At 42.5% G+C, this 15,658-nt stretch overlaps 1 protein-coding gene across 1 annotated transcript in view; it reads right to left on the minus strand.

Moving 5' to 3' along the window:
- Window positions 1-9,529: 9,529 nt before the first annotated feature.
- The window catches only part of adamts3 (ADAM metallopeptidase with thrombospondin type 1 motif, 3), a gene marked incomplete at its 3' end in the record, with an annotated part of 142,869 nt that continues 136,740 nt past the window's right edge, over window positions 9,530-15,658 (minus strand). Inside the window, exons 20-22 of the mRNA XM_083644987.1 lie at window positions 12,159-12,366; window positions 10,963-11,080; window positions 9,530-10,011 (exon numbers count right to left, since the gene is read on the minus strand). Coding sequence (XP_083501113.1) covers window positions 9,530-10,011; window positions 10,963-11,080; window positions 12,159-12,366 — 808 coding nt within the window. The remainder of the gene's footprint in view (window positions 10,012-10,962; window positions 11,081-12,158; window positions 12,367-15,658) is intronic.

A 15,658-nucleotide genomic window follows, 5' to 3' on the forward strand; every position in this document is an offset into this window, starting at 1 on the left:
GGCCGGCCAAAGGCCGGCCGCCCGAAAAATTTGACGTGTTATTTTACTAAAAATAATGCATTTGACCATCATTTCAAGTAGAATGATACCACCCAAGCAAGAATATTTCAAGTGTTTCAAGTGCTTTACTGAAATATTTGGACCATATAATGATAATATAATTATCTCAACCTTAAAAGGTTACATATAGGTGCCAAATGTTGCATACATGAATGCTTATACTTGTGTGTATACTGTTACTTTATACAGAAATTAGAACCACTGATCCATATACTGCTGTGAGTTTAAAAAATAACAACACTGAGGCTGCTTCAAGTTTGAACAAGACGCCCTCTGGTTTATTTATCCACAGAGAGAACAAAATTCCTAGATGTCATGAAGTTGTCATGCATTAGACTCTGGAGATGATGTGCCCTGCGTTTTTACAAAAGTAACAAAACCATTGGCTAGCAATGCAGCAGCAAGTTTGCCTCTAGAAAACAACCAATTAAAAAAAAAAAAAAAAAATTTTTTTTTTTTTTTTTTTTTGGGTGGGCCAGGGCAAGAAGTGGGTGGGCGTGTGCCTACCCAGGCCCACCCGTAGATACGCCCCTGCTGGATACTAGCATGTCATGCAGAGCCAGTGAGCAGGCTGGATACTAACATGTCATGCAGAGCCAGTGAGCAGGCTGGATACGAGCATGTCATGCAGAGCCAGTGAGCAGGCTGGATACGAGCATGTCATGCAGAGCCAGTGAGCAGGCTGGATACTAACATGTCATGCAGAGCCAGTGAGCAGGCTGGATACTAACGAGCATGTCATGCAGAGCCAGTGAGCAGGCTGGATACTAACATGTCATGCAGAGCCAGTGAGCAGGCTGGATACTAACATGTCATGCAGAGCCAGTGAGCAGGCTGGATACTAACATGTCATGCAGAGCCAGTGAGCAGGCTGGATACGAGCATGTCATGCAGAGCCAGTGAGCAGGCTGGATACGAGCATGTCATGCAGAGCAGGTGCAGATCATAACCTGGTCACCATTCAGCTTTGAGATGCTGCGCCAAGCCGCTTTATCGCCTTAGTTAAAAGCTGCAATATGCAACTTTTTGCCTGAGGCGTGCAGGAAGTGTATCATTAGTCAGTTGGTCATGTCGCTGCCCCACCACCCCTGATGGATGGATGTGCTGTCTTCTAGCCTGAGGCTGAAGGAACCAGCATCCATAAAGCCTGCACAGGCCATGGAGGAGCAGATAGCAAACAGCCAATCTACAGAAAGAAAAAACTTTTCTTTCTCTTCTTTCTGTCATTGTTGTTGCTGTGAGTTCTTGGTCTGGCGCTGCTGCTAGTCTCACATTGACAGCTGTCAACCTCTCCCTTCAAACTGCTAGTGTTCCATCTGCTCTCAAGGGTGCCGTCATCTTCAAGAAGCCCACCCTGGATGGATCCACAAGTTCTAGCCAACTACAGGACTTTTTCCAACCTTGCTTTCCTGTCCAAAGTTTTGGAGAACTGTTGATACCCAGCTCCAGGCCACATTTAGACACAACAACCTACACTACTGGTGGGTCCTCTAGGTGTAGAGGACCCAATTGCAGGACAACAGCAGGAGGCAGATGATGATCAAACCCAAAACTGGGCATATATTTAATGAAAGAACAGGTAACATATAATGACAGGTAACATGGACAGAACACACGTGAACTTGCTGATGACCAGACAAAGACTGAGAGGGGAACAGGAACCTAAATACACAGAGGGAAATGATTACACATGGGAAACAGCTGAGTGATTACTAACAAGACACAGACTGGATATAGATCATAGACATAGATCTGCTGGACCTAGACAGTGAAACATGAGGAACCTAAGGGGATGAGACATAGGGAAAGTCTGACAAAGTCACAATCGTGACATATACCTTTCCTTTCTTTTCCTGTGTCTGAGCTTGTTTGTTTTTTGCTTTTGTGTGTTCTAAAATATGAAATAAATAAAATATAGATATATTAAAAAGTATGCATAAAGTATGTAGTATGGAAAAAGTCATGCATAATGGCAGTTTGAGACTATGAATCAACATGTTGCTCACAGTTTACATGGCACGGCATCAGAACAAGCAAATATCTTTGCCATATCAGATTCATGTTCACCTACACTGTTGTAGGTGAACATGAATCTACAGTGTTCCTGTCTGGCAGAACTGGCAAAATGTAGAACAATATTGCATCACTCCAACAGCAAGCTAGGTTTAATAACTATCATTTGAATAATGCTGCACAGATCACATTACATTACAATGTACTGTAATATAATGAATAAGGCTGCACAGATGATACATAAATATGAACGCCTACATATACACATATGAAAGAAACGTTTGCCAATCTTGCTTTGGACTGAATAACCTCATCATTATGCACGCCGAGGAATGTCTCTGCACAAAATCCCACCTCCAGTTCATTTGGACACGTCTGTCTTGGGCTTACTGTGACTATGCTAATGCTTAGAGCATGCTGCCACGTTTCCTCAGCTTGCTGTCCTGGCATTTCAACAACCTATTTGTTAAAGAGCATGGTGCAGGTTGGAGACCACATTGCATTAATATGTGGAAGGGGTATATAGCAATGGGATTTGGGGGAAAAACATTTTTTCCAATCACACATAGCTGCATTTAGACTAGTTTTTGTAACCAGCAGGGGGCACTGGTCCATTTCATGGAACTAACACTTGTGATGTCACAGGGATGCAAACTAGTCACTTTTAGGTGACAGTCACATTTTTCAGCCCAAAATATGAGGATTTCTGAGTGGTTTTATGTTTATGCCCTGGTATCTGTCACCTTTTTTCACTCTCCATGACTTTGCATCCCTGTGTCAGCCCCAGCAGAACATTCTCCTCTTGTGATGTCACTCCTGTTGTTATGTCACACGCCCATTTATAAAATGTCACCTTTTCCTCCATATTTATACGCTGGGGGCCTGTGGTGGGGATCTTTGTCTTTTTGGAGTATTTTCACTGTAATCATGAGCAAGAAATATAGAAATTCAGATTTTTTTTAACCTGCACCATGCTTTAACACTTTCTGTGCTGCAGAAAGTACTTGGAAGGAAAATAACCAGCAGCAAAATCCACCATATAGGCTTAGATAAACCAGTACAATAGTGCTGAACAGTTATGTGATGGAACGCCACATTTCAAGTTAATCAGGTTTCAAACTTAATTAACTTGAAATGTGGTGTTCCATCACATAACTGTTCAATAAACGAGTCAGTAGATTTAATTAAGAGTTAATTTCATTCAAAAGACAACCTACATCGTGCAGTTAAGAGATGAGTTCAGTTCAAAAGGCTCAGCAGTCGCGCACACACACACACACACACACACAGACACACACAGTCGCTGTATTGTGTTGTGGGCAAAAAAAAATTGCTTTCCTCTTGTACAATTTAGCCCAGCTAGTGTTACTACTGTACTGTACTTTATAACATTATTGCAACAATGTAACTCTTCTATTTGACATCAATTCATGTGTGTGATATTATAATCGTGGTTGAAGTGGTTGCTCTTTGTAAATGTGTGGACTTCGTATCCAAATTTGAGAGGTTAACTTGCTGAGACAATAGAGAGCCAAAGTGAACGTCACTTCCTGCTTCAGCATCCATACCAGAGATTTTCATCCGCCAGCTATTTTCCCATAGACATTTTGTAAAATGCTTATAAAAATAGTTGCACTTGTTCAAACCAAATGGTTCATCTATATTTAGAAACAGGAGAGACCACAGAACATTTCACTGAGACCAAAACGTTAAAATAATTGCAGATTTAAAGAAAAAAAAATCGGATGGTTTTTTTTCAAGTTTTGGTCCAACTGATGTTCTATGATCTCTCCAGATTCTAAATATAGCTGAATCGCTTGGTTTGACCGAGTAAAACTATTTTTATAAGAATTCTACTATCTATTGGTTTGTTTGAAAAAGGTTGGTGACCGAAACGTCACATTAAAACAAATTGGATTGCAATTTAACAGTGTGCAGGACTCTTTTTTCACTAATTGGACTTTTTGTCTTTGCCCGATGCAGTTGTCCTGAAATATGTGCGGAGTTTTTCTTCAATAAGAATTCTACGAAATGTCTCTGGAAAATAAAATGGTGGATGAAATCCCTTGGTATGCATGCTGAAGCAGGAAGTGATGTTCACTGTTCACTTTGGCTCTCTATATGTTACAATCATCCCTGGTCTGCCCTACTACCACTTAAAGCATGTGTGTCTAATAACAGAGATGAATGATCGAGTTTCGCTTTCTCTCTTCAAACATCCACTAACACTCTTGGGGGAGACGACTGCTCTAAATTAATATTACAGCAATAGAATTCACACATAACAAACTCGCATAATATATCACTTACTGGAGACAGTGGGTGAAGGCAGTAATTGTGCAGCAGAGAAAACACCGGTGTTGTTAATCATATCATTTATTGCTATGTGCTCCCCATTACAACAAACAGCATCAGTAGTGTACACTTCAATCTACACAAATACATAGAAAAGCAAGTAAAGAAGAGAATGACTGACAGTCACGACAATCTTAACGCTTAAAGGCACGGATAGCACACAGTACAGGGTAGCACACAGGGGCGTCGATACAGTACTTGGGGTTATCCTATGCAGTAATATCTGTCTGAGGCTCAGGGATTGTCAATGTATCTACAACTATCCTATGAATCATTACAAGCTCTGTATAACATTAGCAGCAATGTTTTATAGGCAGCGAGTAAAGAACTGGGGGAGGAAACTGTAAAATGGTTAGACAACTACTGACAACTACAAACAGCATCAAGAAAAACGGAACAAAAAACAAAAAACGTTACTGGTTTACTGGTGCTACGCTAGTCATGTTTTATTGATTAGAATAAAGCATTTGTCTGGTCAGTATATGTCGCTGTGGAGTAACAGCTCTGTTCAGGACTTCTACTACGAAACAGCTGTGAAAAGACAGCTTTCTGACAAGAGCAACACATCTCAAAATTGAGCATGTATATTTACATCTAATTGTTTGCAAAAAACAATGTCATTTCTATTCTATTTTCCATCTTTTATTTTAAGTAGCAATCCATTTGAAATTGAAAGTGTGGATGAAAAACAAAACAAAACAAAGGTTGCCATAAAGGTTATGAGTTTTCAATGGTTCTTCTGTCACTTTAAATGACCAGCCGGCACTGCAAACACAAAGCAGAACCTTTTTCCACTTTCAATAAATATTCATGTACTCAATGCTATATACAAGTACTATACATTGGCACACAGGAGTGAGTGTGATTAGTTGCGAGTTGCTATTAACTTTGCTGAAACACAAAAACGATGTCTTTGCTATTGCAGTCAGATGCATGGTGGTGGTTGTGAGAAAAATCCTTTTTTCAATAAATAGCTTCCTTTCTCCTGAAGGTTCTTCCACCGTATAAAAAAAGAAAAAAGACAAGAGGAAAAAAAAAGAGCATTAGGAAAACACTTTGGAGGAACATCTTCTCAGTGAAACTCCTTTGAAAGTCCAGCTTCATGTGCTCACCGAGAGGCATTTCACTGGCAGCACAAAGCGCACAGAACAGTTAGAGCCTCGTTCAGTTAAACCCCACCGAATGAGAAAAATAATATATCATATATTAACCGGCAAACAGCATTTCACGATGAATGTGTTTGCTTGTCATGGTCATACTGTATGATCATGTGGGATTTCAATACATTTCAGTGTTGTGGGTCGTGTGGGTTTCAGCTAAACAAGGTTCTACTGTATACAACATTTTGAGAACACTTTACACAAATGTGTTCGCTCCTCAGGTCCCTTCTTTGGCTTGACAAGTTCAACCTTCCTAAGTAAGAACATAAGATCATAGATAGGAGGGGAAACGGTGGGTCGAAAAAGGTCAATGGCTAGCACCATTCAGACTCGGTCTGAATTTAGAAAAGGTTAAAACTAAAGGCCAGGGTGAAGTGGAGTGAGTGAAGTGAGCGTCTTATGTAAACTATCTCTGCATTCAGGCCCACTATGGGCTCTCAGAACATTTGGAGTGGGATTACGCGACCATACATTGTGATGTACACACACACACAGCCAACATGGCTATAGAAAGGTTGACCTGTCCTTCTGATTTATGAACTGGGTGTTGAAGGATGAGCACATCCTCAGCTTGCCTTCTTAAAATAATACTGATATTTTTTTCATGTACAGTATTTACAGGAACCTTTATAAATATCTATTTCCATAGAAACTGTAGAGCGGCAGTAAACAAACAAACATTGCTGAATATAAAAAATTCTATACAACTAGAACCATTTTCCCAATGGTTTTTACTGTTACATCTCTGGCCTCATTCCATATGCATTTAAAGTGAGGTGTTTGATTCCTATTATGCAAAAGCCACGCACAGTGAATCCAGTATTAGGACAGCTGATTATTATTGTTATTTTTTGCTTCATACTTTTATATTTTTTTATTCTAGCTTCATAATTTTATTATTTTTGATGACAAGTTGACACAGTTGGTGAGGTTAAAACGTACATTATGAGTTTCAATTGGAGTGGATTTTCAGCTGTATTGTAACTTAATAACAACTTTTTGTTCGGAAAGTTTTATTGGTTCCCAGATATCTCAGTCAATAAGTGTAGACAGCATCGGACATGACCTCTGTTATACGCATGGAGAGACTTAGGTTCCTGAGAACCAATACACTTAGAAAGTTTGTGACTATCTGGGACCCGTTTTTGGTCTACCTCAACGAGGCTAGGGGTGACGGGTGACTCGCCCGGCTGGCTTCCCATAGATCCCTTGAGTGAGATCCCAAGTATATCGTTTACGAGAACATAAGCACCTTAGGTAGCTGGCGGCACCACTTTGTAATGTTGACTATATTGTTTTGTTTTGTTTTGTTTTTTCTTTCTTTCCTCTGTGTCTGAGCCTGTTTGTCTGTTTTGTCTTGTTTGTGTTCTATAAAAATTTAAAATATGAAAATAAAATATTAAAAAAAATAAAAATAAGTGTACACAGCATCATTAATTTGCTAAGCGCCTGGCATTCATCTGATAAGATGGATCGAAAAAAGGAAACGCTCCAATCACAGCTGTGTCCACCTCCTCAGTGTGACACCATCATGTTACGCAACTTCAAAGGAAATCCCAGACTGTTTGGCGCAAAGAGTCAAAGAGGCCATTTACACCTGGCATTAACATGCGTTTTCTGCCATCAGATTGCAATCCGATTGTATTTTATCACTTGAAAGTACAGGTGTAAACACCCCCAAAACGCATTGAAGAAGGATTGCAATCTGATCGGCCAAACCACCTCCGGAGGTGGTCAGGGACGCATTATGACAACATTTAACACAAGTGTAAATGCAATGCGTCCTCTCAAAACGCATTCAGCAACTACCGGAAATACATAATCTTCGGAAGTCGGTGACGGCGCGCACACCTGTCCTGAACGCAATTCCCTGGCAGCACCGCACCGGTGTGTGCCCTCATCTCGGAGGTTTTGCCACGGCTGTAACCACCTGTGTTGCGTTCAGGTAACATCCTAAATTACAATATTATACAATTGAGAGCATAATTTCTCTTTTATATCAACACTTCTCCTTTGGAAAAGGAGTGGAAAATGAAAGGAAAATGAGGGAGAAAGGGTTCGAACCCTTTCCCCCTCATTTTCCTTTCATATAAAAGATAAATTATGCTCTCAATTGTATAACATTGTAATTTAGGATGTTACCTGAACGCAACACAGGTGGTTACAGCCAATGACATGCACGCGTGTAGGCTATGTGTGTGTGTCACGGACCCAGTGTCTCCCAGCTCCATGGGAGAAGAACCTACAGAGAAAACTGCTATATCGACACGTCTGAAAAACTACCTCATGAGAGCGCAAAAGCTTTTTGCAATATTTGGGAGGTTTTTCGAAATTTACGTGTTTGCATTACCCGATTTTTATTGCGATATTTAGTAATGGAAACACGGCTTACAGACAGGCCAAGGACAAGAACAAGAAAAGTGGCAGGGGCAGAGCAACGTGTCCTTTTTATAAAGAAATAGATGCAGTGCTGCGTGATCGGCCATCGTTTTGTCCAGGTGAAGGGGACATTCACTGCGCATTTGAGCTTAACAATAACCTCTATTTCCCTGTGCATGTATGCAAACATGCATGCACACGTTCAGGGAGCGCGCGCGTGATGACGTTCGAGCTGGAGAGCAATCGGATTGCAATCTGTTCACCCAAAACGCATGTTAGTGCCAGGTGTAAATGGAATCAGGCTGAAGTGATAAAATACAATCTGATTGCAATCTGATGGCAGAAAACGCATGTTAATGCCAGGTGTAAATGGCCTCAAAGAGTCTGGTTAGGACCAGAACAATGAGTCTGGTTAGGACCGGAACAATGAGTCTGGTTAGGACCGGGACAATGAGTCTGGTTAGGACCGGGACAATGAGTCTGGTTAGGACCAGAACAATGAGTCTGGTTAGGACCGGAACAATGAGTCTGGTTAGGACCGGGACAATGAGTCTGGTTAGGACCAGAACAATGAGTCTGGTTAGGACCAGAACAATGAGTCTGGTTAGGACCAGAACAATGAGTCTGGTTAGGACCAGAACAATGAGTCTGGTTAGGACCAGAACAATGAGTCTGGTTAGGACCAGAACAATGAGTCTGGTTAGGACCGGAACAATGAGTCAGGTTAGGACTGGAACAATGAGTCAGGTTAGGACCAGAACAATGAGTCAGGTTAGGACCAGAACAATGAGTCTGGTTAGGACCGGAACAATGAGTCTGGTTAGGACCAGAACAATGAGTCTGGTTAGGACCAGAACAATGAGTCTGGTTAGGACCGGAACAATGAGTCTGGTTAGGACCGGGACAACGAGTCTGGTTAGGACCGGAACAGCGTGTCTGGTTAGGACCGGGACAACGAGTCTGGTTAGGACCGGGACAACGAGTCTGGTTAGGACCGGAACAACGTGTCTGGTTAGGACCGGAACTTCAGACGTGAGATATTGACAATCTGGATTCAAACAGCAGTCCAGAAATTATTGCATAATCTGACCAATTAATCTGTCGTTAATTGGTCCATTAACGACAAAGGATGTATTTATTCAGTTCTTCATCTGGTATGGCTGAAAATTCCCTCAAATTGAAACCGACCATGTGCCATGGCTTTAAACATTGTCATCATTATTTCATATTCTAAGTAATACAAGTATGAAGCCAAAACAAAAAGTGTTATTTCTGTCCAAATACTGAGGGAGGTCACTGTGGGACGACAACGTGTTATTCAAAGTCAATGGCAGGGACAAGGACAGGGACAGGGGAAGGGAGGCTCTAAAAACGAAGTGAACCAGCACTTGTCTCTTTCTCTCTCTGTCTGTCTGTCTCTCTCTCTCTCTCTGTCTGTCTGTCTCTCTCTGTCTGTCTGTCTCCGTCTGTCTCTCCCTGTGGTGTTATGAGGTGAGAGGTCTCAGGGTGAAGCTGGATATCTACTGTACATTAGAGTCCTGGTAGGGGGTCGGGTGTCACTTTCATCTCTCCACCTCAGAGTAGGCTGTGGGCCACCTGCTTTCCGTCAAGCCGCCTGACCGTTGTTGACCCTCAGCAGAATCTGCCTGCCTGTCGGGCCACGCGGCCAGGGCCGACGGCAGCAACGCCGCCAGCTTCCTGCCCCCGTGAAGCGCCTGCTGCGGTAGCCTCCGCGGCGCGTTAGCCGCCTTCGAAGGGTTCTTCCTGAGCGGGGCGGGGGTGGCGGCGGGTTTGGCGGCCCCCCTGCCGGAGCCGTGTTTCCGGGTGCCGTTGGCCGCTATCGAGGCCGTCAACGTCTCCAGGAGCTGGGAGGCCTGGCCGAAGCGGACCTGCTCGTCTGCCTCGCCCGCTTCGGAGAACAGAGACAGAGCGCCGCGCTTGCTGCACGAGTCGCAGCACAGCTTATTGTAGCCCGGGATCGAGCAGTATCGCGCCAGGACCTCCATCTGGCAGAAGATGGATTTGTCTCCGTTACACGGCTCGTCTGAAAGACAAAAGGACAGCGAGAAGAATGAGCTCAGGGGGTCTCTCACAAACGCAGGGGAAGATCAGAAGGGCCCCATTCACAGATCACTGAAGTCTCACTTTCAATGACAGCTCTGTGTGCGTACGCCGTGCAGGAAACTGCTGCTCCTTTGTGCTCTATTCATCAGAAAGTTATTATTTCAATTTCATTCATATCAATAGATCTTCCCTGATCAAAGGCTGCATGCATACCGGTATGCTAATGTGACCCTGAGAGTACAAAATCTCATCTTCATATTCTTGTCATATTGCTTTAATTGATTTATCTACACCTCCTCCTTTGTGATGGGTATAGATTTATCAAGGGAAAGCGATCAATTAATCAGGTATGAAGCAAAGTACCAATGGCACAAGGTAGCACTCACAAAACTTCAGGACAAAGGAGCTCTCAATTTCACCAATTTATTTGGCCATGTCACAATTAATCAGGTAATCAGTGTACTTCATTAAAACAGCACATCTCCCTACTATTTTGAACATTTAATCAATATTGACACAGTGACATTCTCTCTCATAACGATGTGCTTTTTCATTCCTCTCATCATATGGTGAATGTCTCTTGGGAGGCGTTTCAGTACAATTGTATTGCAGCCACATACAGATCAATAAATACGTATATATACATACAGATCAATACATACGTATATGCACTCTCCTACTTAAGGGGGATTTGTGTCTCCATGTCAGTTGATATCTGTATCCCAACTGCAAATATTAACATGACATTTCTGTTTTATTGAAAGAGCTCAAGAAACCAATACTCTATCCCATAATAATATTAGAAGGTACCAATGCTCTATCCCATAATAATATTAGAAGGTACCAATACTCTATCCCACAGTAATATTAGATGATTAAGGTTTGGATAAACATAATGTGTAATGCAAACTGGATAGATGGACCTGCTCACCATGGCAGAGTCCTGGTCTGCATGTTCTTATGGCTTCAGGTTTCTCCCCGTTACACTGATCTCCAATCCGGCAGGTGACCAGCCGCCTCTCCATGCCCTCTCCACAGCTCACCGAGCACTGTGGCAAAACACAAACACAAACTCACTCACACACAGCAGATAACAGTACTTCTGAGGACAAACAAGAATAAAATAAAATAAAGTAAATCCACCCAAAACAATTTTCCATTTTCAAAAATCTGAAACATACTCTGAAAAAACGATTGCTGGATAGTATCGAATTTTTAAAGTTCTTAGGCATCTTTAGACATTCACTTAAATACAAAACAACAAAACCAACAGAACAACCAAATCATATCAAATGCTAAAAATATTCTCTGATTTGAGTTTGAGAGGCAAAATCTTATCAAATGGGGATCTGTAGCCATTAGTCCTTGATATGAAAACGGCTGAGAATCGCTGCACCCCCGATACTAGAGCGCTAAGGAGGGTGAGGCGCGCGGCCCAGCACGTAACAGGAGGTGAACTGCCAGAACTGCACGAACTGTACAACCAGCGGTGCCTCAGGAGGTCCCTGAAGATCATCAAAGACACAAACCACCCCCACAACAGCCTGTTCTCCCTGCTACCCTCAGGGAGGAGATACAGGGTTCCAAAAACACGCACAAATCGCTTGAGGAACAGTTTCTTCCTGCAGGCCACGAGACTCCTAAATATGCACAAATAGTGCAGTAGTCGTACCGTACCGTACTGCAGCTGCTACTATTACGGATGCCTAACGTTTAATTGTAAATTTAAGTGTATGTTTAATAAGGTGCCTAACGTTTAATTGTAAATTTAAGTGTATGTTTAATAAGGTACATGCTATTTGCACATGTATGTATAAAACGTCGAATTTGGAATGTCTGAACACGTCTAACGTATGCACATGACATGTGCACCTATGTGCAATGAATATGCCACTGTCGTATAAGCCACCGACTTGTCTTATTGCTTATAGATGCCTATTTCTTATTGCCTTATTGCTGTCTTATTGCTTATTGATGCCTATTTCTTATTGCCTATTACTTATTGCTTGTTGCCTATTTGTACTATGTCGTAAACGGAGTCCACTGCACAAGAATTTCACACGTGGTACTTGTACCATGGAGTGACAATAAAAATCTTGAATCTTGAATCTTGAATCTACTACTAACCTCTGACCAGGGGCCGGTCCTCCACTGGGCAGGGCAGGGCAGTCTGTTGCAGGGTCGGCGGCTCTCTGGCTTCTCTCCGTTGCAGTACTTGCTGTGGACGGAGCGGTTGGTGCCGTCGTGGAGGAAATGGACGCAGCGCACGGTCCGGATCTGGAAGCCCAGGCTGCCGCACGTTTTGGGACAATGCTCCCACTCCTCCGAGATCCACCTGGACAGATCAACACCAGGAGAGATTACACCTGGACAGATCCACACCAGGAGAGATTACACCTGGACAGATCCACACCAGGTGAGATGACACCTGGACAGATCCACACCAGGAGAGATTAGACCTGGACAGATCCACACCAGGAGAGATTAGACCTGGACAGATCAACACCAGGAGAGATTACACCTGGACAGATCAACACCAGGAGAGATTACACCTGGACAGATCCACACCAGGAGAGATTACACCTGGACAGATCAACACCAGGAGAGGTTACACCTGGACAGATCCACACCAAGTGAGATTACAGCTGGACAGATCAACACCACGAGAGATTAGACCTGGACAGATCCACACCAGGTGAGATTAGACCTGGACAGATCCACACCAAGTGAGATTAGACCTGGACAGATCAACACCAAGTGAGATTAGACCTGGACAGATCAACACCAGGAGAGATTACACCTGGACAGATCAACACCAGGTGAGATTAGACCTGGACAGATCAACACCAGGAGAGTTTACACCTGGACAGATCAACACCAGGAGAGATTAGACCTGGACAGATCAACACCAGGAGAGATTACACCTGGACAGATCAACACCAGGTGAGATTAGACCTGGACAGATCAACACCAGGAGAGATTACACCTGGACAGATCAACACCAGCAGAGATTAGACCTGGACAGATCAACACCAGGAGAGTTTACACCTGGACAGATCCACACCAGGAGAGATTACACCTGGATAGATCAACACCAGGAGAGATTACACCTGGACAGATCAACACCAGGAGAGATTACACCTGGACAGATCAACACCAGGAGAGTTTACACCTGGACAGATCAACACCAGGAGAGATTAGACCTGGACAGATCCACACCAAGTGAGATTACACCTGGACAGATCAACACCAGGAGAGATTACACCTGGACAGATCAACACCAGGAGAGATTACACCTGGACAGATCCACACCAGGAGAGATTAGATACATATGTTTATACAGAACACAGAGTGAAACAGACTGCAGGCTTCACAGAGTAGTGTTTATACAGAACACAGAGTGAAACTTCTTCTTCTTGGCTTCACAGAGTGGTGTTTATACAGTTCTTCTTCCAGGGCCTTAATTGGGCGGTTTCTCATTTGTCAAACAACAGACTCCACACAAAGCACTCACCACAGCCACGTGTGTTTGTGGTTTGTGTTACAATGGAAACAATTCAGGGAGAGCACAGATAACAAATGCCAGTCTCGCTAAGATTTTACAAACGTATTATTGCACATAGTTCCACTCTTATACAACTCAAAAATACTCCACAATAACCCACACCAGTATGTTATATCAGATTTTTTTTTATTTCAGTTTATTTCTTTTATTTAATTTAATTTCACTATCACTGCATTTATTTTAATGGTGGTTCCGGAAATCTTTTTCAATCAGTTTGTCAACAAACCATAGTGATTTGGAGATACAGATCACTATTTGTGGAATGACAATCATATCGAGATTGGTGAGATGACAACTAATATGGAACACACGCAAATGGCTTCGGCTACACCATTCATGAATTCTGGCCAGAAATGACTGAGATAGTGAATTATGTAAGGGTTAATGCATGACGAGGTGTCCATTATCAGAAAATAATGGACAACGCGGAGGCGTGAACCATCCGAGGCAAAGCCGAGTCCATTATTTGATAGTGATGGTGATAGTGACTGATAGTGAATTATCATGCAGGACTGAACACAAAGCCTCCTCGCCATCCTGCAGACGCCTGCACTGCATATAGACCAACAAACAAACCCTCTCTCAAAATGGCTCAGTACTCTTCACTTAACCTAACTAATTTAACTTCATCGCAAAACTCGTGAAAACAAACATGAACTTTGAATTGGAGCAGGTAATTGGTTTTCAAAACCAATTAGATAAGCTCAAAAATGCATGGTGTCAAGCTAAAAAGCAGGCTACAGTGCTATGACATTTAGAAAACGATGAAGTAAACATTTATTATTTATTCAATTTAATTCAATTTTAATTAGTGTTACACCCACACAAATGGTTTGACAGCTCAAACATGTGCTTCTCAGTGGGCTGTCTGGCTCTTGGGCCCTTTGGTATGGAGTTATTCTCAATTTAATGACTGTGTTATAGCCACACAAATGGCACAGTAGGCTCCGTTTCTGCAGCAAAGTGAGGAAGAATCAACTTTATGACTCTTTATTATTCTTTTACGTATGCATGTCTTTAAGTAAAGTGACAGCTTTGGACGAGGTGTCATTCTTTAACACTTTCTTATTAAGAATGAGAGGGATAAAAAGGAAGAACAAGGATTAGCTAGTCAGTTTCACAACTTGAATTTATAGGTTGGGAACGTTTGAAAATGAAAATGGCACCATTTCAAAGTGAAATGCACAATACCACCTAATGATGCTTGACTGTTGCTGGATAGAAATTTGAATCCACCAGTGGAAAAAGTAAGCACAGCACAGCGGGATACATTACAAGTGGAGAACTAGTTCACTCTCAGATCGGTAACACAGAACACTTCTCTTCAAGACTTTTTCCCTTGCTTCATGTGAAAGCTCATTAAGGTTGATTAAGCTGTTCTATTAAGGCAATGCATCAGAGCGTTGTTCTTGCGTGCACCCTACCCTCAGTGAATGTGGAAATACACACACAAGTTATCCATTTTGTTCCTCTACACATCATCAACTATTCTTATCTTTTTCCAGGCACACCGGAACACATTTTCTCCCCTGACACTTCTTCTTAATCTTCTGTCCATGACTCGGCTTGAATACGGCTGAACTTTCAGTCCTATTCTTCAGATAACGAGAGAGCGAGCCAGACGAGTCGATGTGTCTATCGATTTTTGGCCACTCTGGCGGGAGTAAATATCAGATTTTAACACGTGGAAAATTCTGGCTCAGCTTCTACTCAGTTTTCTTGGCTTTTTTCGAGGTTTTTTCGAGAGCCTCTGCCACTAATCAGCTTATGTGTGGTCACTCTGTCGCGCACTGAGCCAGACTCAGTCGCTCACGCTGCATTCAGCCAATCAGCTCGCTCATCTGGTCACGTTTCCTCTCACAGCGCTGTCAGCTGGCAGGACTCCTACATGCAGCTTTACTGTTCCTGCCGTCACCAAGTCAGGCTGTTTTTCAAAGTAAATTAAATGTGTAATAAACTAAACTTTGGATCCCTAACAGAATCTCAATGTTGATTATTTTAAACTATTCAACACCTACTACTACTACATTATTGAACATATTATTTCAAATATCCAATATAC

The sequence above is a fragment of the Poromitra crassiceps genome, assembly GCF_964638095.1.
Source record: "Poromitra crassiceps genome assembly, chromosome: 10".
NCBI classification, from domain to species: domain Eukaryota; kingdom Metazoa; phylum Chordata; class Actinopteri; order Beryciformes; family Melamphaidae; genus Poromitra; species Poromitra crassiceps.